The 21,884-nt window shown below is 46.7% G+C and overlaps 1 protein-coding gene across 2 annotated transcripts in view; it reads right to left on the bottom strand.

Moving 5' to 3' along the window:
- Positions 1-1,705: 1,705 nt before the first annotated feature.
- The window catches only part of Rpn2 (ribophorin II), a 47,378-nt gene continuing 27,199 nt past the window's right edge, over positions 1,706-21,884 (bottom strand). The window contains exons 10-18 of one of the 2 annotated variants that reach the window (XM_087654313.1): positions 16,254-16,345; positions 14,273-14,387; positions 12,136-12,330; positions 10,835-10,921; positions 9,002-9,097; positions 7,461-7,536; positions 5,844-5,973; positions 4,468-4,515; positions 1,706-2,048 (exon numbers count right to left, since the gene is read on the bottom strand). In XM_087654313.1, the coding sequence (XP_087510439.1) occupies positions 2,036-2,048; positions 4,468-4,515; positions 5,844-5,973; positions 7,461-7,536; positions 9,002-9,097; positions 10,835-10,921; positions 12,136-12,330; positions 14,273-14,387; positions 16,254-16,345 (852 nt within the window). In that variant the 3' untranslated portion in view covers positions 1,706-2,035. 2 annotated transcript variants of the gene reach the window in all.

Here is a 21,884-nt window from a genome sequence, read left to right as displayed (position 1 = left end):
AGATGATTCATTACTGGCTGTGAAACTATGAGGACCACAGTGCCCATAAAAATGCCAGGCACGTGCGACTCTTATAATCCCAGTAGGAGGAGGAAGAGAGAGGCAGACTTGGGGTCTCGATAGCCGGCCAGCCTAGCCCACCTGGCCTGGTGGTGGTGAGCTGCCCCACATGGATACTGGGGACTGATTCTGGGAATCCTCTGTAAGAGCAGTGTGTGCTCTTATCTACTTTGGCCCCTCAAAATCCAGGCTTTTAAAATATAAATTCTCTCAGAAAAGAATTTTTGTGTGTGTCTGTGAATGTGTTTGTGGCGACCAGGAGTTAACTTCAGACACCATCTCCCTTGTTTTTTGGTCAGTTTCTTACTAGCCTGGGGCCTATTGACTGACCAGGCACGAGCTCTAGGATCTTGCCTGTCTCTGCTTTTTCAGTGTTGAGATGACAAGCATACTCAGTGTTTAGCTATGGGTACTGGGATCACCTTTCTAGCCCAAATGTTAACCACCATGGATAAAACAAAAGACTTATAGGCCAGTGCACTGGCTTGCAACCCTCGGGAGGTGAGACCTCAATTGCAGAATTCTAGATAGAACTATCCTAGAGTTCTAGAATCTCTTTCCCTTCCCCAACCAAAACCCTGATTTTCTTACCACAGCAAAATCTACTTAGGCTGGAAAGCAACCTTTATACCCCAAATTTAACAAGACTCTAAGGTGTAGCTCTGTTTGGTCTGGATCCTATATTTCTCCTGTTTCAGTTCCCTGAGTGAATTACAAATGAATGGTATCACAAATGTATCCTGCTTCAATAGTATTAGAGACAACAGGCCAAACTAGTGAAACACATTCGTGTGTGTGGGTTTGTTTGCATGTGTGTGTGTGTCTTGCTAAGGCAGAGTCTCTCTGTGTACTCCAAGATAGGGGGACTCCCACCTCGCTGTAGGAGTGTTGGGATAACAAATGTTTACGGAAGTCAGTGCTACAGTTTGAATTAGAGTCCTTCCAAAATTGGGAAAGAAATCCCCAATGTATTTCATTAAGAGGTGGGGTGGGTCACACAAGTGTATGGATTAAGACCTTTATTTGGGCCAGGGGAATTAGCGAGCTGCTCTTTTGTTACTTTGTCCCTTCTGTCACTGGGAACACTGAAGCGTCATCAACATCATCTGGAAGCAGCAGCCTCTCTCACTACTTAGCAAATCTGCCAGTGCCTTCAAGTTCTTGGGACTGTCGGGTCTTCTTTCCATCCATCCATCCATCCATCCATCCATCCATCCATCCATCCATCCATCTCTATCCACACACCAATCTCTTATTTTATCCATCCATCTATTTTATCGCTTATAAACCATCTTACTGCCTATCAATGGTCTATTTTACTGTTTCTAAATTACCTGCTGCTTGGTGGTATTTATCACAGAGGGCATGGACCCAGGCAGTCAGCTTTATTTACCGAGACAATTTCAACCCTTCTCTATACACCAAGCCCAAACGCTCAAGCCAAAAGCCTGGAGCAGGTATTTGTGGCTAAACACAGAAGACTCTCCAAAGACAAGCATGGCTCCTACAAAGTGCTTGCTACTGGAGCCGAAAGGAGACAGGCCTTTTCTAGGCCACTTGCAGTACTGTTAAGAAAGGGGTGAGATGGACCAACTGAAGACTGCGGAGCCCTCCTCACATGACACATGCAAGGCTCCATCAACACTGGGAGTCCACCATTCTCTTTATTCCAAAGCTGATGAATTACAGATTTCAACTTTTCAAATACAACCTCTGGGTAACCTGGGATATTCACAGAATCTGGCCAGGCATCACAACAAAGGGACAGACAATCTGGGTCCAAACATATCTGTTCAGTGAAGCAAAAAGTGAGAAACAAGTAAACGTGTAAGCATAGCTCGACTTTTCTCTCTTTAAATAACAGGTATTTCCTCTTCTCCTATTCTGTCCCCCGATTCTTTCCACACTCTGAACTGTCTCCACTCTTTGTTAAACGGTCATTTCCGACTTCAGGGTCTTCAAACTTCTTCTGGAACTAATGTGCTGTTCTGGAAGAAAACAAAGACAGACATACAATTACTGATGGTTTAAAAGGACAGTTATAGTTCTTAATGGGGACAACAGGGAGACTAAGTCATTCTCCCCTCTGGAAGATGTTATCGACAAGGGGACAGGCCCGGCATCTACTAGCTCCATTTGTAAATGCCCCGTCTCATTAAAAAAAAACAAAAAACAAAAAAAAAACACAAAAACCAAAAAACGCTGAAGCCCATGACGACTTGAAAACCATGATGTAACCTGAGGACTAGGGAAGGAGCATGGGAAAGCACGGGGAGGAGGTAATTCCAGGCACACCCTCACAGTACAGGCCCAAAGAGGGAAAACCTCAGGGAGAGGGAATCAGTTTCACCCTGCCAGCTGGCTGCGTTCTTGACAGCACAGACTCAGCAACGAGCCTAACACAGAAAATGGAAAAGGGCCTTGGCTCATAAAACCAGTTTTGTTTGTTTGGTCTTCCTTCCTTTCTTTTTGGTTTGTAGGCTAGTTGGCTGGTTGGTTAGTTTTGGTACTTTTTTTTTTTTTTTTTTTTTTTTTGAGATAGGATTTTGTTATGTAGCTGGTCCCAAACTTGTGATCCTCCTGCCTCAGCCTCTTGAGTGCTAAGATAGTGTGCTTTTCAAATGACAATCTCTGCCATTCTCTTCCCACCATTCCCTGTGGGTAAAGAGCTATGGAAGCTCGAGAGGAAATGTATAACCAAATGCAACCAGGTAAGAGCAGCAAGCACACAGCAAGCATAAATAGAACAGAGTAGGCAGCGGGCCACAGTGAGGACTGGAAAGATTCGATCAGTCTCACAGAAGGGCAGGCTTCAAACCAACTCATGAAGCAGTCCTTAGGAAGGCATGCAGGCACCGGGCTGGGTCCTACGGACCAGTATGTGTGCCTTTAATTCTTTACCAGTGCTCACAAGTTCCTGACATTAGGGTTGTGCCTGACAGTGTCTAGGCTGGAAGGACAGCAACAGAACTCAAAACCCCAAACCTTGGTCAACAACTGAGACTCCATTATATTCGCTAAACCATGTGCCCTTAGTCGGCAGCACTGAGCCACACGGGATAAGCCTGCACATGGGGTCCCAGGCCCCACAAGTTCCAAAGGGTCCAACAACCAGGAAAGCAGGAGAGGTCAGAGCAAAGAACAAAAGAACTTGAATGTCCCAGAAAGAACCAGTTCTGAAGGGAAACCTCAGACAGCAACTAAACGTAGGCCAACCAAAAGAATAAGGCCAGGACCCAAGGGTGGGCGAGGGACAGCCGGGGTGCAGGAGAACACTCGGGACCGCAGTCTACCTTACTAGGGAGTCACACGACTGCATGCTTATCTTTGCTGGTTTGTTCAGCATCTATTTGTCCTACGGCCCAGCACGATGCTGCACTCCTGATCCTCTGCCTTCCTTCCAAATGCTGGGATAACAGGTGTAAGCTACCATGTCCAGCATTACACCTCACTGAAACTGGGGAAAAGCCATTTTCTCTCTGAGTTAAGGACAAGGTGACCCAGCTTAAGCTAACACTGCACTGAGAAAGCACTAAATCCTATGTACTTGTTGACTTTTCCCATTTCCAGAGGATTAAAAACTAGGTGTGCTGGGATTTGCTTCATTTCTTTGGCAGGGAAAGTTATTTGTAAGACAAGGGATAAAAGGAGACATGATATGGAAACTAAAATCCCGCTCTCCTACTTGTGGTGTAAGGCAGGGGTCAGCCAACCAAGTCACACAGGCCCCACCTAGCCCACCTCCTCCAGGCTGGGGAGATGGTATTTCTGGGTGCTGCAGTGCTGCAGGGAGGGAGATGAGTGTTGATGTACTGGACAAGGACGCTCCACAGAGCCTCTCGAAGGCCCCTCACCTACAAGAGCAGATCCATGAACCAGCACCCCATCCCTGCCCTTGCTCCAGTCCTGAATGAATTTGCTTCCCCATCAAGAGCCCTTGAAAGGGGGGCTGCTGTGTGCCATGCCCTGTGCTCCAGGTTTGATTATGCTGCTGGCTTCAATCCGTGGTCATCAGTCACTCACAACTGACTCTCAGCCACGTTTCCGGAAAGGCCTACAAGTAGTGACAAGGTGTGCCGGGAGTTGCCACGGGACCATCGCTTTGTGAACCAAGTAGTCAGGGTGGATGAGGGCCCTGTCAGGAAGTCCAAGCTGGACTTGTTTTATCCTCAACTCCTGTTCTTACTCAGAGGGGCTACTGTATAAATAGCAGTATCCCCTGGGAAGGCTGCCCTGGGCCAGCCACAACCTCATTTAACAAGTTGTAAAACAGCCTCTGAATTCACCCTGGTAGAGGGAGTGGTGGGGAGAACGAGCAGGTGGAAATGGGACAGTAATTGGCATGCATGAAGTGGGCAAGATGGGAGAGGGAGCCTGCCTCTGGGAGGAGTCACCCTTCATCTTTACCGTAGTGTCCTATATTTTGCCAATCTACTGCTCTGCTCTGCAGCGATCCTGCCAAAGGAAAGAGGTTTAAGAATCAAGAAAGGACAGTGAGAGAGACAAGCTGAGGACACACATGGTAAACCAGACCAGAGCTCCTGTCAAGGCCGGTCCTTTTCCCAGGCAGCACAGGCTGTCAGACTTGTGAAGAGGAGAGGGGTGAAGAGCTACCAGGCCTCTAATGAGAGCCACAGTCTTTCCAGAAAGTGCATGTAAGTCGGGCTTCCACAGTGGGAACATCTGCTGCATGGACTCTACAGGGAATGGCTTTCTCACGCTGCTCTTCCCTTGACCTCATTGTTCTTGTGGGCAATTTCCAGAGAAGAAAGAAGTTAACGGACAGAGCGCGCACAGCCAGCCTTCTGGCTCAGGGAGCCCAGACTGGCCACTGACGGAAAAACAACCAAGCCCCCGCCTTCCTTTTCTGGATGCAATGTGCAGTGTCAGGGGTGAAGCAGCTACAACCAGGCCCACTGAGGGCAGCTATGGCGGGACCCAGACTGGCCCAGAGAAGTCAGGGACGTTTGCACAGGAGCTCATGGTGAGGCACTCAAAGCTTACAATGAGACCCCCCTCCCCACCCAGTCATTAGTGGTCTCTGTGGTAACACCCATCCTGGATTAAACAGATGTAACTGGCAGCATGTTTAAGGGCATGTTTCTGAGTTCCATTCTGCCAGGAAAAGTCCCAGAGGGGAGAAAGCAGGGTGAATCTGAAAATGATTTCTTTCAAAGGTGAAAGCAATTCTGACCTTTTCTTATTGGCCTTTGCGTGGCTGAAATCAGTCAGGTTCTATAAAGTCAAATCAATGGGAAACACCTATGTGACATTTAAATTTGCCTGCAATTCTGTTCTGAAAGTCAAGCTGCCACTACTTCAAGGTCTGAACATTTGTCTGCCTCTCACACTGCCATCGCTGGGTTGCCATGCCTACGCCATTGCTGAAGGGCAGAACGCAGACCTGCAGATGTGGGGGAAGAGCTCTGGCACCATCCAGGGCCCCAGCAGAGGTGCCATTCTGGAGGGGACAGGAGGGCAGGGCAAAGGGGGGTTTTTACACCACATAGCTAACACATTTTCGTGCACACAATGCAGTTATTTCTCCCTTGTTCTAATGTGAGGACACAAATTACTGTGACTTCCAAACATCTACAACTGGTCACTAAAGCAACTTTCTCCTTTACAAGTCCTGTTATGGCCTCCCTAACAGGCTGGAGGAAGGTCCCCAAGGAGGTGAATCATTCTGCCACATACCTTTGTGGTCTCACAGCTAGGCTGGCACAGTGCCCACACAAATGTCTCTTATCCCGCCCTGGAGCTTGGTCCATCCCCAGCCTCACCTCTTAACTGCCTGCTGGGCCAGCATTCGGTTGCCAGCCAGAAATGTCACAGTGCCCAGGACGGCCAGGTACTTCAGGGTCTGGAACATGTTGAGCTGAGTCCAGTAGACATACATGAGCCCCAGCATTGCTACAAGAAATGTCATGACATCCAATTAAAGGGAGCAGTGACTGGGGAGGGAGTGGGGAGCAGGGCGCTGCACCAGAAGGGTCAGTGTTTCCAGGCAGCTTTTTTGTTTAACTTTCTCATCTAAACACCCACAACAGACGACACTATATTTGCCTTTGAGCTTTCTTTACCAAGAAACTGAGAGGTGGAACTCTGACTTCCCCCATGGTTACCTCTCTCTGACCTACAGGCCCCACCCACTCTCCTTCCTCCATGTGGGGTTTTGTTTTTACTTTCTAATATTTGGGGTAATTTTAGGTTTCAAATTCTTAATGAAAACACCAGGACATAAGCCAATTAATCATTTCCTTTTAATTAGAATCATATTAAGAACAATTTGCCACTGTGGCTTGGAAGTGACCAGAGGCCTGGGAAGGCTCAGCGGAAAGGGCTCCGTGAGACCCAGACACCAAGAGTCCTGGTTTGTACAGGCGCTGCCCTCACCAGCTTCCAGCTTCCCCGAGCCCAAATTCTTTTACCATCAAATGGGTCAGAGTTCCTGCCCCAGTTACCCCTATCGGGGTTGAATAATGAGACTCAAGCAAGGAAATACACACAAAAGCGCATTGGCAAGGAATGTCATGGCTTGAAACACATTTCTGTTCAGGTTTTGCTCCGAGCCTGGCCCAGGAGGGCTGTCGTTCAAGTCCTAACTAAGCAGTCGAGAAGGGTCACCCTGCCAGTTCTGCCCAGGATGACAGATGAACCACCACAGGGGTGCTTGAGCGTTTTTGAGGTCAGGGACCAATGTGAGAGTCTCATCAAAGTTACAGATGCCCTTTCCTCAAACATATTTCCAAGTTTGCCTGGAAAAAGTTTCTCGTATGGACTCCTGGAGAAGCCATGTGCTATGGATGCAGAGCTGACGACGCCTTAAAGAGGCAAAGGAATTAGAAACATTAATTTTCTAGGGAGACGCAAAGGTTTGGCAACGCTGACATGACTCGGCAGCTTACTGTCTTATGCTTAGGCTGTTTATGGTCTACATTCTCCAAAACACGAGGGAGGACAGTGTGTCTGATCGAGGAAGGGGCCTTCTATTCCTGTCCAGAGAGCTGCCAGCAAGTATGAAGATCAGTGTGGTAGGGAAGATGACCTTTGCAAACTGCATTCAATGCTCTCCATCCAGGAAGACGGCTCAGTGCAAAGACGAGCTAAGTGAGTAATCTCTGGAAATGAACAGGGCTATTAAATGAGGGTAAATGGCTTGCCACAGCCTCCCAGAACAACGAGGCTCAATAGAATGACAGCTGTTGTAAGCTGACAGGCCAAACAGGTTTATCATCATATTAACTGTGCTGAAAGGCCAGGAGGAAGAGGGAAATGTTGTGCTATTAAGCCATTACAGTTAATAGGCTGTGGGCCTACTTAACAGGGCAGGCAAACTTAGCGTGGGCAGGCAAAATGTCAGAGGAGGTTAAATGGAATTAGCGGCCTGGGGCACTTACCAGCATGTCCCAGGTGAAAGATAACTGTGCTAGGAGCAAAGGTGAAGTTGGAGACATTGGCTCCAATCCGGATCCACTGAGTGACAGAGAAATACATGAAGATTAGAATGGGAAAGCACAGCGACACACATTTTGCCAACACTGATCTGAGCCCCAGAGCGTCAAAGCTCACACACACTAGAAGGACAGGGACTTCCCCAGGTGACAAGCACGCCGTTCTAATTCCTTAGGAAGAACTGTCCCTTCTTCCCTCTGAAAGGTCAGAAGCTGCGTCCATTAAAACTGATTGATATTTCCACCAAGTTCTCTAGGAGTCCATACTGTGAACCCCAGGCAGCAGAGGCATGCTCTCAGGATGGAGTCTGTGCCTCCTGAAACTCCATCACCCCAATACAAAAGCACCCGCATGCCAGGTCTGCCTAAAAGCTAGTGGCATGCTCTGTAGTTTAACATTCCTTTTTGTTGAACATCAACCAGTTAAACAAAGGAAAAGATTTAATTGGTTAAAATATATGAATTGAGTCTGGCATTAATTTCATGGCAATCTGGAAGTAGAGGCTGGTGATCTCTGTAATTTCAAGACCAGCACTGTCTACACAGCCAGTTCTAAGATATATAAAAAAAAATTTTTAGGGGGAGGAGGGTTTGAGACAGGGGTTCTCTATGTAGTCCTGGGTGTTTTGGAACTTATTCTGTAGGCCACACACCTAGCCCAAGACAATCATTTTTTAAAAATGAACATAAACCAGGTGTAGTGATACACATCTTTGGTTCCTGTACTTGGGAGGCAGAGGCAGGCAGATCTCTGTGAGTTTGAGGCCAGCCTGGTCTGTGAAGTGAGTTCCAGGACAACCAGGGCTGCACAGAGGAACTGTTCAAAAAACAAAAAACAACAACAACAAAAAAAAACTCATACACGTACACACACACACACACACACCCCACTACTAAAGTAGGAACCTCCTTCCTTTACATTCTCCATGTTGTTTCCTCCTCGGAGCTGACCAACACTAATCCAGTCTTAACAACTTTTCCACAAAGAGATTACACTGAATTTACCTAATCTCCTTGCCAGCCTTTCTGTAACACCAGTTGGCATCAGTGTGCAGATCTGTCATTCTGCTAACAGCTGGCACACCATTCACTAACACCTCTTCTAAGTGGCCCTCCATTCCCTCCAGCTTCATGCTCCCAGAAGATCTGGAATGCACAGCTTGTTCTCCATTCTTAAAGCTATCAACACTGACCTCCATTTTCTTTCCCACACCTGATCTCATCTGAGCACTCCCCAGAGGAGCTCAGATGCACACTGGTCACTGTCGGCAGGAAGCTCCTCATGCACTGATTAATGGATGTGTTTACTTGGCTCTTTCCCTACTGTGGGGAACTCTGCTTATTCTAAAACTTTCTGACTTTCAAGTCACAGCTGCTGGACCCCTCCAGAGCTGTGCTTAGGCCAGAGCACAAAGACATTTTTGGAATGACCATATCTGTCCTGCCTGGAGCCAGATACACTGCCCACACTAATTATGGTGACTTACCAGTGCAAAGAGCAGGAGCAAGGGCGAGAGGATGAGGGCCGTGAATGTATTGGACACCACAGTGGGGGGCCTCTTCTCAGGCTCTCGGAACAGGTGCTGACGAGAGAGGACATACCGTCAAGTTTCAGAATATGCCCTTTTCAGCTAGAACCAAATGCCAACGACTGTGGAGAGGAAATGCCTCCTAGAGGCCAAGCCTTTGGCCTGATGCTATTCTCTGATTCCAGGTGTCTGTGCCCAGGACACTCTTCTGGTTCCAGCCAGTATATGCTAACCTTTCTCCTCAAAGACGCTTTGCCTTTAGAGGCAGGAGAATGCAGACCACCCAGGGACACCTGGCTCTGTCAGAAAGAAGGCTCTGGCCTAGGGATGGCTTGGCTGTTACACCCAAGGACACCAGACTTCAAAAATGTTCCTGGGTTCCTAGGTCATGTTACTGCCCTGCCATATCTGACCAACAGTAACTGCAACCCCTTTAAAACCCACCAGGGCCTCATTACAGAGGGTCCACCCTAGCTCACTCTTTCCCAGTCACAGCTCTAGAGATCATCTGGACAGCCTCCTTCACCAGTTCTGTTTAACTTCTAGAGTCAAGTCAGAAAACTGGAGAGCTTGTCTCTGAGACGTGTTTCATCTTTTCCTGAGCAATCAGACACTGAATTCTGAGCAGCTCACCTCAATGCATGGGATAGCAGTAGTAGCAATGCACTAGGAGTCCACAGAATATACTTGGCCCTACACGATGTTTGGCTGTGAGACTAGTGGCATGATACTCTGTGCCTCAGTTTCTAAGAAAAGAAATGGGAGTAGGGAGAGCCATGGTCACTCTGGTAGGCTTGAGAAAGATCCTGTGAGGGGCAGATGAGCTGTGACCCTGTACACCCCCATCTTTGCAAGTATAAACTATGGCCTCTCTCCCACTTGCCAATGAGCAGCCAGCCCAGCTCCAGAGGGAAGTAGCTCCTCTGCTGAGGCTGCAGTCCCCATGTCCTCACCGGGGCTCCTAGTGCTGTCTGTCATGACTGCCTGCACCTGCTCTATCCTGCAGCTCACCCAGCCCCCTTCCTTGTCAAAGAAAATCCTGCTAATCCTAAACGATGCCACAGAACATGACATGGACTTAGAAAGAATCCCTCTCCCTGCCCTTTGAGGCCGTTCTTATTTTATGGCGGGGAGCCTAGGATCCTCTTGCCTCAGTCTCACCAATGTTGGGATTACAGGCGTGGGCCACCACACCTGGCTATCACTCAGCATGTCAGCTGAGCAACGAGAGCAGATGCTTCTCTTTTCACACTTCCCTCTCACCACTCATTCAGAAGTGGGCTCCATGCTGCTCCTATGACTGAATCTCCCCACCACAGACAGAGCAGTGCACTGTGGGACCTATATCACTTCCTTGACAGCACTGTTTATTCTATGAAGGGTTTCAGAGACATTCAAAAGCCTTTCCTTACTTATCTATTTTGGTCCTCATAACCTCTGAAGGGCTGGGCTGGGCTGGGCTTGCTTATTTTTCGTCACAAGGAAGGGGAGTGGCTTGAGAATCTGCCCAGGGCAGTGAAGCCCTATCCAGTGAAGGGATAAGAGCGAACCCTACTCATGTCTCAGACTGCCCAGGGGTGTCTGGGATCTAGTGCCATCTGTGCTGTGCTTTCAGCTGGAAGATGGGACCACTAACTTGCTCTGCCCAGTTTCCAGAGTGGTAAGGTTCACACCATAAAGCCCCACATGCAAATAGGCTGAAGGGCCAGAGCCACAGCCCAAAGTTTGCAGTTTTCTCTCCCTGGGTCCATTTCAACTCTAGGTTTAGTAGATAACACCTTTGGACTTTACCTGAATTTCCTGTTTTGGGGTAAAAAGGTTCTGGGACAGCACAGTGGAGGGAGCTTCTTCTTCAGGGAACTTGATAACCACATCAGCCTGAGAAAACAAGACTAGTGTTAGAGGTCGAGGTAAGATGCCAAATCAAGCCCACGACTGAAAAGGCTCTCCAAGTCCAGTCACTTCTCATCCATTAGCAGACAAACGGAAGTAATGAAAATTACTCAAGAACAAACCCAGCATCAGCCAAAAGTGCCTTTTAGAGCAAGGATTCCAATTTCCTACTAGCATAATGGGCAAGCCCCCTAGAGCTGCGTAATACAGAAAACCCCAGTTGGTATGCTGGCTGCTCCAGGTGCAATCAAGACACTGCCAGGTATCCCTGGGACGTGTGATTTAATCACATTAAAAAAAAAAAAAAAAGATACAAAACTATCAAGTCCAGGAAAGAAAAGGGATCTTGAAAGCAGCAGGAGAAAGAGGCTGCTCGTTCATCCTGCATGGGCAGTCCTGGGACTGTGCTAGCTGCCCTTTGCCACTTCCCAAACCCATCACCTCCCGCTCCCTCATCACACTAAAGGCTCAGAAGCCTCCTGTCTCCGTGAGACACGCTGAGCTTCTCTGGAGGCAGTTCCCTCACATCATGCCCAGATACTAGTCCAAGAAACCCCATGGTTCCTTACTTAATCCCTTGCTCCAAAGCTGTGTTTCATGTTTCTGTCATGAGAACTATAAAAACAGGAAGGCAGGGGTTGGGGATTTAGCTCAGTGGTAGAGCGCTTGCCTAGGAAGCGCAAGGCCCTGGGTTCGGTCCCCAGCTCCGAAAAAAAGAACAACAACAACAAAAAAATATATGTGTATATATATATATATATATATATATATATATACACACACATATATATATATAAATAAATAAAATAAAAAAATAAAAACAGGAAGGCCTATAAGGGAGAACCATGAAGCCTGTGGTAGAATCACATAACCGCTGGACATTATTAACTAGTACCCTGCACACCCAGTTCACTCCCTGCCCTGTTCTTCCCCTGGCTATAACAGATCAAAGGCCAAGTCTATATTTATCCATCTATGTATGACTCAGTGCCTTGACAGAACCAGAAAACCTCTTTCCGATGAAATAATTATAGAAATTCATGGGAAGTCTATATTTTGTTCGTTTGCTTGGTCAGCACTTACTAGGCATCTCCTCTGTGCTGAGGCCTCAGTGTGTGACCCTCTGTCTCACTGTAAGGCTGTCCCTGTGCGGTGCGGCAGCACCACAGCCCTCACCTAGATGCCTCTCAGGCACGTACCACGTTCCAGAGGATGGGGTTCTTCAAAGTGGCGTCCCCGATGATTAGGTAGAGTGTGTAAGTGCCAGAGGCAGAGTCGAACTCAATCTTCCTTTCAGAGGTGTCCAGTTCAAACTTATACACATTCTTGTTATCCGGCTCAGCAACAAACACCACTTCCTGGCCAGTCTTCTGGTTATGAAGTCGAACAAATGTCTGGAGAGAACAAGAATCCCAACTGATCAGAGGGCCCAACACTGAGTCAGCCAGGAATAGAGTTCTACTCTTCTGTCACAGTGAGAGCTCTGGCTCAGGCAGATCTGCTCCTCAGAGGGGAAGGAGCAGCCATCTGACCCTAGTTCCTACCCCAGGGACAACTTTCTGCTCAAATAGGAGGGAATCTTGACTTAGCTGTCCAGCAATGCTCAGCGACTCGGAGGCTGAACGCCCAGTGTGAGCATTTGCTCTCCTGCCAGTTCTGGCCACTCTGCTGCCCAATTAACTTCACCAGAGTGAAGAGAGGAAAACGAGGTGGGACAGCACGAAGCTCACTCTCAATTTCTAGTGTTTCCAGCTCAAGATGTAGCAGTGGAGGCTCTGCTGTCAATAACAAGGCAGAGTTCTAAGGGGACAGAGCTACCTGGTGTCACAGAGAACCTGGCTCTGAACACAGCAACCGGCTCCACCACTTAGTAACTGAGTAGGTCACTTAACCCCCTTGTACCTTGACGTCTCCATCTTTAACAAAAAAATATTAACTATGTCGTGCCTGTGTGCATGAAGCGCAGAGCCTGGGAGGTAGGGCCACTGGACCACTAGCCACTGTAGCTGCCCAGCCTCAGTACAGTGGCTCTGGGTATGGGCAGTTATGGCCTAAGAAACTAAGGTCTTGCCAATGTGCTTTAGACCTGCAACAAAATTTAATATCCACACAAGGCTTCCCTTTCAAGGGCTTTAAGGCAAAGAATTCAACAGATAAGTGGTTGGCTCCAATTTATCGAAGGCTAGAGCATTAAATGAGTTGCCATAGCAACAGTTAGCGCTGGACCGGCACACAAAGCATAGATCTCATTTGTGAGTCCAGGCATCAAGCTATTGAGGGAAGGGAGCCCACAACGCAGAGCGTCCTGACTCCAGCAATCAATCTTGCTCAGGGGTGGGGAGAGGACGCCTGTCTTCCACCTGTACTGCACACTCAACTGCAAAATGTCCCAAATCACAAAGGACCTGGGAGAATCCAGACAAAGCCCCATTTCCTTACATTATCGTCCTTACCCACCCACCCCCCCTGCCCTCCCCTGATTTAGTCTTCTCACTTCTTTTCATTTTCTTCCTCGTGTGATGTGGCTGGGAGAGAACTGGGAAATGCTGGGCGGCTGACGTGCACAAGTCCTGGCTGAGTTACCTGGACTTATTGATGCAGCCAGGGCTGCTGAGAGGCACAGGTGTACACAGCACCTCTGGCCACAGGAAACGGACTGCGAACAAACACACTTCTGCAGCCATGGGCGCTTGCTAACATAGAGTACAGGACACCAAGCAAAGTCCACCAGCTCTGACGATGTCCGTGTTTCAGCACTCAGAATATTTACTTAACCACATATGTGACATGGTCAAGGAGAACTGAGAAAGACTAGAGAGGTGGGAAGCTAGGAGAGGTGTCTGAGGACAGCCATTCCTGGGGGAAATGGTTTGAAAATCTTCTTAGCGCCTTTAAAAAACACACTCTTGTGTGTGAGAGAGAGCGGTCTGTGCACAGGAATGGACATGGACGGTAGCGTGTGAGAAAGAGCGGTCATAGGAGAACAGCCACACTGCCAGATGGCCACAGCAGAGCTACACAGAATACGGAGGAAAAGCATATTTCTCTAGGGAACTTGAGCTTATCTTCCTGCCTCACTACCTAATGCTCCTATGACTACACATCTGAGCTGCTGAGCTGAGCTAATCTTTTTCCTTTTTCTAAAACCGTGTGTACTTCAGTCAGTGGGTCACAATCTCTACAAAGGGAGAAATGGGACATGGGACAAGCTGACCGGACTGTCAGGGTACAGTCAGGCTCTGCAAACAGGAGTGTGCCATTCGCATCTGTGTCAGAGCACTGCTCCGGTGTACATTCGATTTCCGGACAGGAGAACAACAGGGACCGCTTCCTGACCTGGTGAGGGGTGAGCTCCGCACCGGTGTTCACATCTACCAGCTGGAAAAACAGGGCGAAGTTCTGATGGCTGTCTGCGATGAATGTGCCCTTGGCTTTGGCTGGGTAGGTCACCCTGAAAGAGATTATTTCATATAAATATCAGCCAGTCGTCTCATAGCATCTCCCTGTCTGAAAACAGGGACAACACAATAGCCCAACCAGTCCCTGTCCCATTTCACCACTCCATGGTGGACAACTAACATACGAAAATATCTGCGGCCTAGAGGCAAAGTAGATTGAGCGCTGTACTGAAGAGGCACTTTCTTTTCTGTCTTTGTTTTATTTGTTTGCTAGGTGCTAGAGCTAGAACTCAGGGTCTCATGCATGCCAGGCAAGGTCGACCAGAAAGGTTGACCAGACCACTAAGCTTACAACCTCAGCTGCAGGCGAGGACTGAGAAAAGCACAGAGAAACTTTGAAACAGGGTCTGGGGAAACGCTCTATGAGAATGTATAACTATACCTCCAAGCCTCACTTCAATGACCGCTGATCTTAACTGGCCCAGCTCAGGTGCAGGGAGCCTATGTGCACACCACAGAGCTGGCAGAATGCAGAGGGACAATCACGGGTTGATGCCAGCAGTAGTGAGGCTGACAGGAGCAGAGGCTGGGGTGCAAAGCAAAGAAGGGGTGCTGGGCTTTTTCTTTTTATGCATTGTTTCCTGGACTGCCTAGATTTATTTTTCTGCTGTGAAACTGGCTTTAAAAAGACATTTGTTTGAAAGGCAGACCTGATGAGGAAGGCTGTGTTTCCATAGAGCTCTCCTGGGACTTCAGAGGAAGGCAGCCAAGGAGCAGTGACCGGCTACAAAGCTCTCACCTGGCTTTGTTATACACTAACTTTGCAAACCACGTTTCCAGACACTACTGTAGAGCATTCTCAATAGTGCTCTTATCCCCACTCTCACCGCGGGGACACAGAGTCCAGCTCCAGTGACTCACAGGGAAGAGCTTGGCTTAAGCTTGCCTTGCCTTCAAACCAGCTTCAGGGTCACCTGCCTTGTCAAGAGCCCCTCCATCAGAGTAAAGTTGAGATCTGAACTACACCAAAGATATAGACAAGCTACTCCCCACTCCTCCCCAGACAAACAGCAGTCTAGGTGATACTGGTGAACAGTCTTCACAGGCATCCCAGCCAACCCTGATCAAATGTTAATGGCTGCCGGTCACTTCAGCACCACATGTATTAAAAACCTGCCATGCACGATACAGGATACAGAGAGTATTATCATGACTCTCGTGCAAAGGTAGTATGCAAATTTGAAGTGTTCCATACTTTTATGTTAGAAATGTTAATGGTTCCCCTAAGAGTTCGTACTTAAAGACAAAACAAAACTCTGAAGCTGTGCCTCAGCCCCCAGGAGCTCCCATGTGGTGGAGAAGCACTAGTCCTACAACAGAGGGTCTTGGCCTGTTGGTCACCTAAGACTAGAGGAAAGCGTATTTACCTTACAGCTCAGCAGCAGTAGCAAAACTGCACTTATGCATTATTTACAATATTGTATGTACAATACGAAGAACTCTATCAAAGGGTCACAGCTTTAGGAAGGCTGAGAACTGCTGTTTTAGAGCCGTGTCTAAGGTTTTCAGACTGGGTTCAGCCCTACCACTGGCCAGAAAGGGTTCCTATTAGGCTGTACCAAAAGCTTATTCAGGACTCTGAAGATAAGACTGCAGTAAAATACAAATTAACTCACTGTTTCCTCTGAATTAGATCATGTGAACCTCAGTGGACTCGAGGTTGAGACCCTGAGGTAGCAGAGTTGGCTGAGGAAGCAACCCCACCATGAACGATCTCCACACCTGCACCGTCACGCGGAGCCCTAGAGCAGCCCACTGGAACCACAGTCTCCCGAATGTGGGCGAGAGAGGCAGCGTCTTGGTGTGCTCTCCCAGCTCGGAGGCTCAGGGCCCTCGGCGCCCAGGCGGCACCCACTCACCGGGTAGTTTTGGGTGCGATGCTCTGATCCTTGTCCACAGTGGAAAGATCAACATTGGTGATGCCAACTTCAGTGGAGATCTTGACTCTAAGCTACAGCAAAACATGGGAGTAATTCATCAACTGATGGGTACGAGACATTTACACCCAAAGCCTGTGTGTGTGTGTGTGTGTGTGTGTGTGTGTGCGCGCGCGCGCACGCTCACACATGCAATCCAGATTCTCCTATATTGGTAGATAAGAAACACCACTGAGTCACATCCACAGACTAAAATTTTCTACTTTTTCCTTCCTTTCTTACTTTTTGAGATCATCTCATATGGCCTAGGCTAGCCTTGAACTATGTAGCCAATGATGGCCTTGCACTTCTGATAGATATATATATCAGAATAGAATAGAATAGGTTGGGATAGAAAGATGTGCCACCATATCCAGTTTTACATAGCTTTGTATATGCTAGGCAAGTGTTTTACCAACTGACATACACCCCTGCCTTAAAATGTTCTTCTCTGGGGCTGGGGATTTAGCTCAGTGGTAGAGCGCTTACCTAGGAAGCGCAAGGCCCTGGGTTCGGTCCCCAGCTCCGAAAAAAAGAACCAAAAAAAAAAAAAAAAAATGTTCTTCTCTGAAAAGTGAATAAAGGCAGGAAAAGAATTCTAAGATAGGAGTCTTCAAGACCATTATAAACCTGGCCCATCTGGCTGGCCACATGGCATTTCCCCCCAGCCCCATCCTGAGCCCTAACAGGTAAGACCTCGGTTCTTATTCTTTACCACACCTCTAGCTTTGATATGTATTTTAAAAAGCAGAAAAGCAGGGGAAAGCGTTAAAAACAAAAAAGTCCTAATCTCAGCACTCAGAAGCCAGAGGCAGTCAATCTCTGATTTCAAGACCAGCCTGGTCTATAGAGCAAGTTCCAGGACAGCCAAGGCTATACAGAAACCACCTCAAAAAACAAAACAAAAAAAAAAAAAAAAAAAAGCACAGATGATGTCCAGACACAGGCTTGCTCCTTTAGTCAGGCTTCCTGAGTAAGAGGACATGAAACAGGGCCTCCAACTGACTCGCTAAAGACTTCTGTCGTAGGCAAAAAAAGAAACCTTGGTTGTTTCAAACCAGTAAGATCTGGAATCTGCTCTAAGTGCAAACCAGACCAGCCTGGCTCTCCTTTTATAAACATTTCTAAAAAGAGAGGCTAGCTAATGCCAGGAAATACATTTTAAAGTTAGGTTCAAATAAATGTAAATACCCAAAAGATATAGAAAACATGTTAAAAATTTAAGTCTGAATGTGTAAATTATGCAAACCCAAGGCATATTTTTGTACACATGTGCAAATGTATCCATGAACCTTCCAAATATGACAGGCTCGAGTACAACACAAAGAAGTTCTTGGCAAATCTAATCACTTCATTTACTGTCGGGGTCAAGGAAAAGAGGCCCTTACAAATAATGGAAGGAGAGCCGTGGCATTTTCTAAGGTGCCTCACCAAGGGATGACAGCCCAAATGAAGACCAAAAAAGAAAAATTAAAGGAACCCTTTTTAGTAGTCTTTTTTCTTGCTTCAATAAAAAACCATTTTGTGATAGCAGCCTTAGTTATCTGGCTGAATGATTTTTTTGTTCTGCTTAAGAAAACTTGTGAATGTGACAGACATTCTCTCTTCTTATGGATACACAGCCACTCACTGGCAGAATTCTACTTGGCATCACTGCCTGGCAATGAGATGGGAGACTCCCTGGTTATGGCAGCAGAGGAAGGAGAAGTGAGCCATCAAATGGACAAGCCATGGAAAGAACTAAAACCCCACCCCAACCTCCCCAATATACACACACAGGCAAGCCACGGGAGGAACTAAAGCCTCCTATACATCACCACACACAGGGTAGGTTCAGAATTAGAGCAAGCTTTCCTATATGAAGTCAGGTCTATAGAGGTTCTTGACATTTCTATCAGACAATATCAACTGGAAAGCTCAGGCAAAGATGCTGCCCAAGAAATTTGAACAATACATATGGCCAGAGTGGTACACACTTCCTGTCCCCCACGTAAGCCTCAACCAGGCTGCTGGTTCCAGATATTCAACAGAGGAAAACACAAGAGGCTTTGAAAGCAGATGTATAAAACAGACGTGTGAAATGCTGTATGGCAGGAAGCTAGGCAGGTTTGGAGGACTCTGGCAGTCCTAATTTGGGGAGAAGAAAGTAGTTATAGTCTTGCTGTAAACAGTGTCTTCAAATTAACTACTGTGCAGTTATCAGTCACATCAACCAGATATTTCCTTCTTCTTTTTCTTCAATCTTTCTCTTAAGATGTCATTTAGTTTGTAAATATGATCCCCCCCAAAATCCTAAATGTTCATAAATAGGAAACTAAATAAATAATGCTACATACATATTATGAATTACTATGGAGCAATTTAGGAGACTAAGGTGTATGAACAGACAGGAGCTATCGCCGCCCCTGCCTGTCCAGCAACCTAGGAAAGTTCTACCTCACAGCACTAGTGAGCACAGGCAGCAGAGAACTGCCAGGCATGCTGGAGGCTAGGACGGTGTGGTTTTCAGCAGACTCCCGAGGGACGAGCTGGAAACCTCTACTTGTGATTAAAAACAAAGAAAATAACTTTATCAAGTGATCCCTCCACAGCAAATAAAGTTTTTTCTATTACTTTAAAAATAGTGGGGCTGGGGATTTAGCTCAGTGGTAGAGCGCTTACCTAGGAAGCGCAAGGCCCTGGGTTCGGTCCCCAGCTCCGGAAAAAAAAAAAAAAAAAAATATTGTGTCTAAAGACAGCTACAGTGTACTCATATATAATAAATAAAAATACATCTTTAAAACAATATATTACTTTAAATTATGTGTCTGTGTCTGAGTGTGGCTACTGTGTACACAGGTGTGCAAGTGTCCTTGGGAGCAGAGCTAACAGGTCCTTGAGAGCGGGAGTTATAGGCAGTTGTGAGCTGTCTCATGTGGATGCTAGGAACACAACTCGGGACCTCTGGAAGAGCAGCAGGCACTCAAACCACTGAGCCGTCTCTCTAGCCTCATCTTTTCTATTTTCTTAGCACCCAGAAGCTGTTGACGATAGACTTCTCCAAGGACTGAACTGAGAGGTGGGAGAGACTCAGATTCATCATCACTTTTCTGTACATTGAAAGAAAAGCACACACCTACATGGTGTGTTTTTAAAATTCCAGGATAATCTGGACGATGTGAGACATATATAGTCTTCTGTTGTTGCTTTGTTTTTCTAAGATGAGGTTCCTCTCTGGATCCCTAGACCAGGCTGTCTGTGAACTCAAGTTCCAGCAGAGTGTTGGATCAAAGGTGTGCGCCATCACCTCCCAGCATAGACTGTCTTTATATACATTATTTTTAAATTTAAACTTAAAAACCAATTCTCAAACTTTCGATTTTTTTTCCCTCCTCTCCCAACTCCTCTTGGATCCTCTCTACCTCCCACCTACCCAACTTTATCTTGTTTCTCTCTCTCAAAACAGGCAAAAACAGAAAGAAAACAAAAAGACGTGAAAATGGGAGGGGGACTTGTAGGGAGGAGAGGAGCTGACAAGGGTGGGAGGGGACTAAGAGAGGGTGTGGGCAAGTATAGTAAGAACGCATTATGTACATATATGAAATTGTCAAAGAGTAAATTTAATATTCAAAATAATCTTTTTCTCTCAGTAGATAGACAAATAGATGTTTATGAATCAGACGAGGCTCTTTCAGAGTATCCTAAACACAGCAATAAGGAAGCCATCAAGTTTCTTAACCATGAGCAGAAACAGAGCCATCAAAGCCTGCTCAGCAAGATTCCACTGAACGTTTGTTCTGAAAGAATCCACCTCACAGCTTCCCAGACTCCACAGACACACGGAATGCACGCAAGGGCAAACTGCAGTGAACTCGAGGAATGTGGGTTTGCATTCCTATTTTAAAAGGCTGCCAAGTGACAAGCTCTCTGCCACACAGACACACTGCAGGGCTGTTAGCAAACAGAACAGCTTAAAGCTAACCCGTTGCTCCTAGGAAATCTCACAACAAACGGACTTCTGGAAACACTCATAAGAAAAGCATCTCCATGCCACTCTTTTACAGGAAAATGTAAATAAACCACAACTTTCTCAGGCCTGCTTTAGGCTCTGGTATAGGGTCCCAGTTCTAGTAAACTCTTCCTTCAAACTAGTGTGTGGGGCTGGTCTCCAAGAGGAAAGGGGCCATGTGCCCACTGTAATACAGCTGGGTCTGCTTCACATAGCAGCACACCATCCCTTTTGTTGTTTGCACTGTATACTATATACATACACCCCCTAAAAGGTTTAATCCATATACCCCTAAAAGGTTTAATCCATATGCCCCTAAAATGTTTAAACACCAGGAATCGCGGTCTTTCTGTTGAGAGTAGTAATTCCCCATGTGGCTTATTACTGTCAAAAATGAAGTTGCATTAGAGGCAATTAATGCTAATGAAAGCGTCCAAACTCCTGCCTCCCCTGACAGCCAGCCCAGTGTCCATGGGTACTATTACAAGCTTCCACACGAACCACTGCTAATGCACTCTGGCCAATGCTGGCATCTCCAAGGGGGAGCAAGCAGGACTTACTGACAGCTCTGAGGCTCTGAATGTGACTATTACTGAAATTACATAGTACAGCTATACATATAGCAAGAATCAAAGCACACGCACATGTACACATTTGCATATGGACACACCCCGAGCTCCGACGTGATAAAGTGGATGAGGAATTTTTTTCTGCTTATCCATCCCTGGAAAGGGGCAGGGCAATGACTGGTCTCAGTAAGGGCTAAGGATAGCCACACAAACAGCTGTTAGACAATTCTGCTGTTTTGTGCTTAGTTTTTCCAACAACAACAAAAACACTTGGACAAGAGGCAGACTTGACATTTCAAGAAGCCAAGTGTTACAATAGCCCACAGGGTACTACTGCCTTTCAGACAAAATAGATTAATGCAATTCAATTTTGGGTCCAAAATTGAACCCTTAAATTTATGCCAATCGAGTTCTGACAATGTCAAGAAAATCCAATGAGCAAAGAAGTCTGCCACAGAAGGCACTTGGACAATTGGGTCTCTATGCCCACAGGAAAAAGGCCAGAGGCATAAGACCATCTCAAAGCACATCAGAGACCTATAAAATTCTTATTAAAAATGACTTTGGTTTAGAAAATGATTTCTTATAGAATATCAAAGTGACATAAGAAAACAGATAAACTAAATTAAAATCTTTTGTGTTTAAAAAGACAGCATCAAGAAAAACTGAAGATAACTTACAGTGGGAGAAAATTTCTGTAAATCATGCATCTGAGAAGGAAATTATAGCCAAAGACATATAGAGAACATCTTAAGTCTAACAATAGAAGAGGAGCGTATGGAAGTGGAGGTGTGTGGGGGTGGGGCTGGAGAGCAGCTCAGCAGAGGACCTGGGTTTGATTACTGGCACCCACGTGGCACAGAGTCATCCCTAGCTCCAGCTTCCAGGGGATCCAATGCCCTCTTCCGGCCTCTGTGGGAACTAGGCCTACTTGTTGCATGTAGATACATGCAAGCAAAACATTTGTGCATAAAAATAAATCTTAAACACTCAGTGTTTAAGTGTAAGTACCAAATA

The sequence above is a fragment of the Rattus norvegicus genome, chromosome 3, assembly GCF_021556685.1.
Source record: "Rattus norvegicus strain SHRSP/BbbUtx chromosome 3, alternate assembly SHRSP_T2T, whole genome shotgun sequence".
In the NCBI taxonomy this organism is placed as follows: domain Eukaryota; kingdom Metazoa; phylum Chordata; class Mammalia; order Rodentia; family Muridae; genus Rattus; species Rattus norvegicus.
This window is presented reverse-complemented; position numbering and strand designations above follow the sequence as displayed.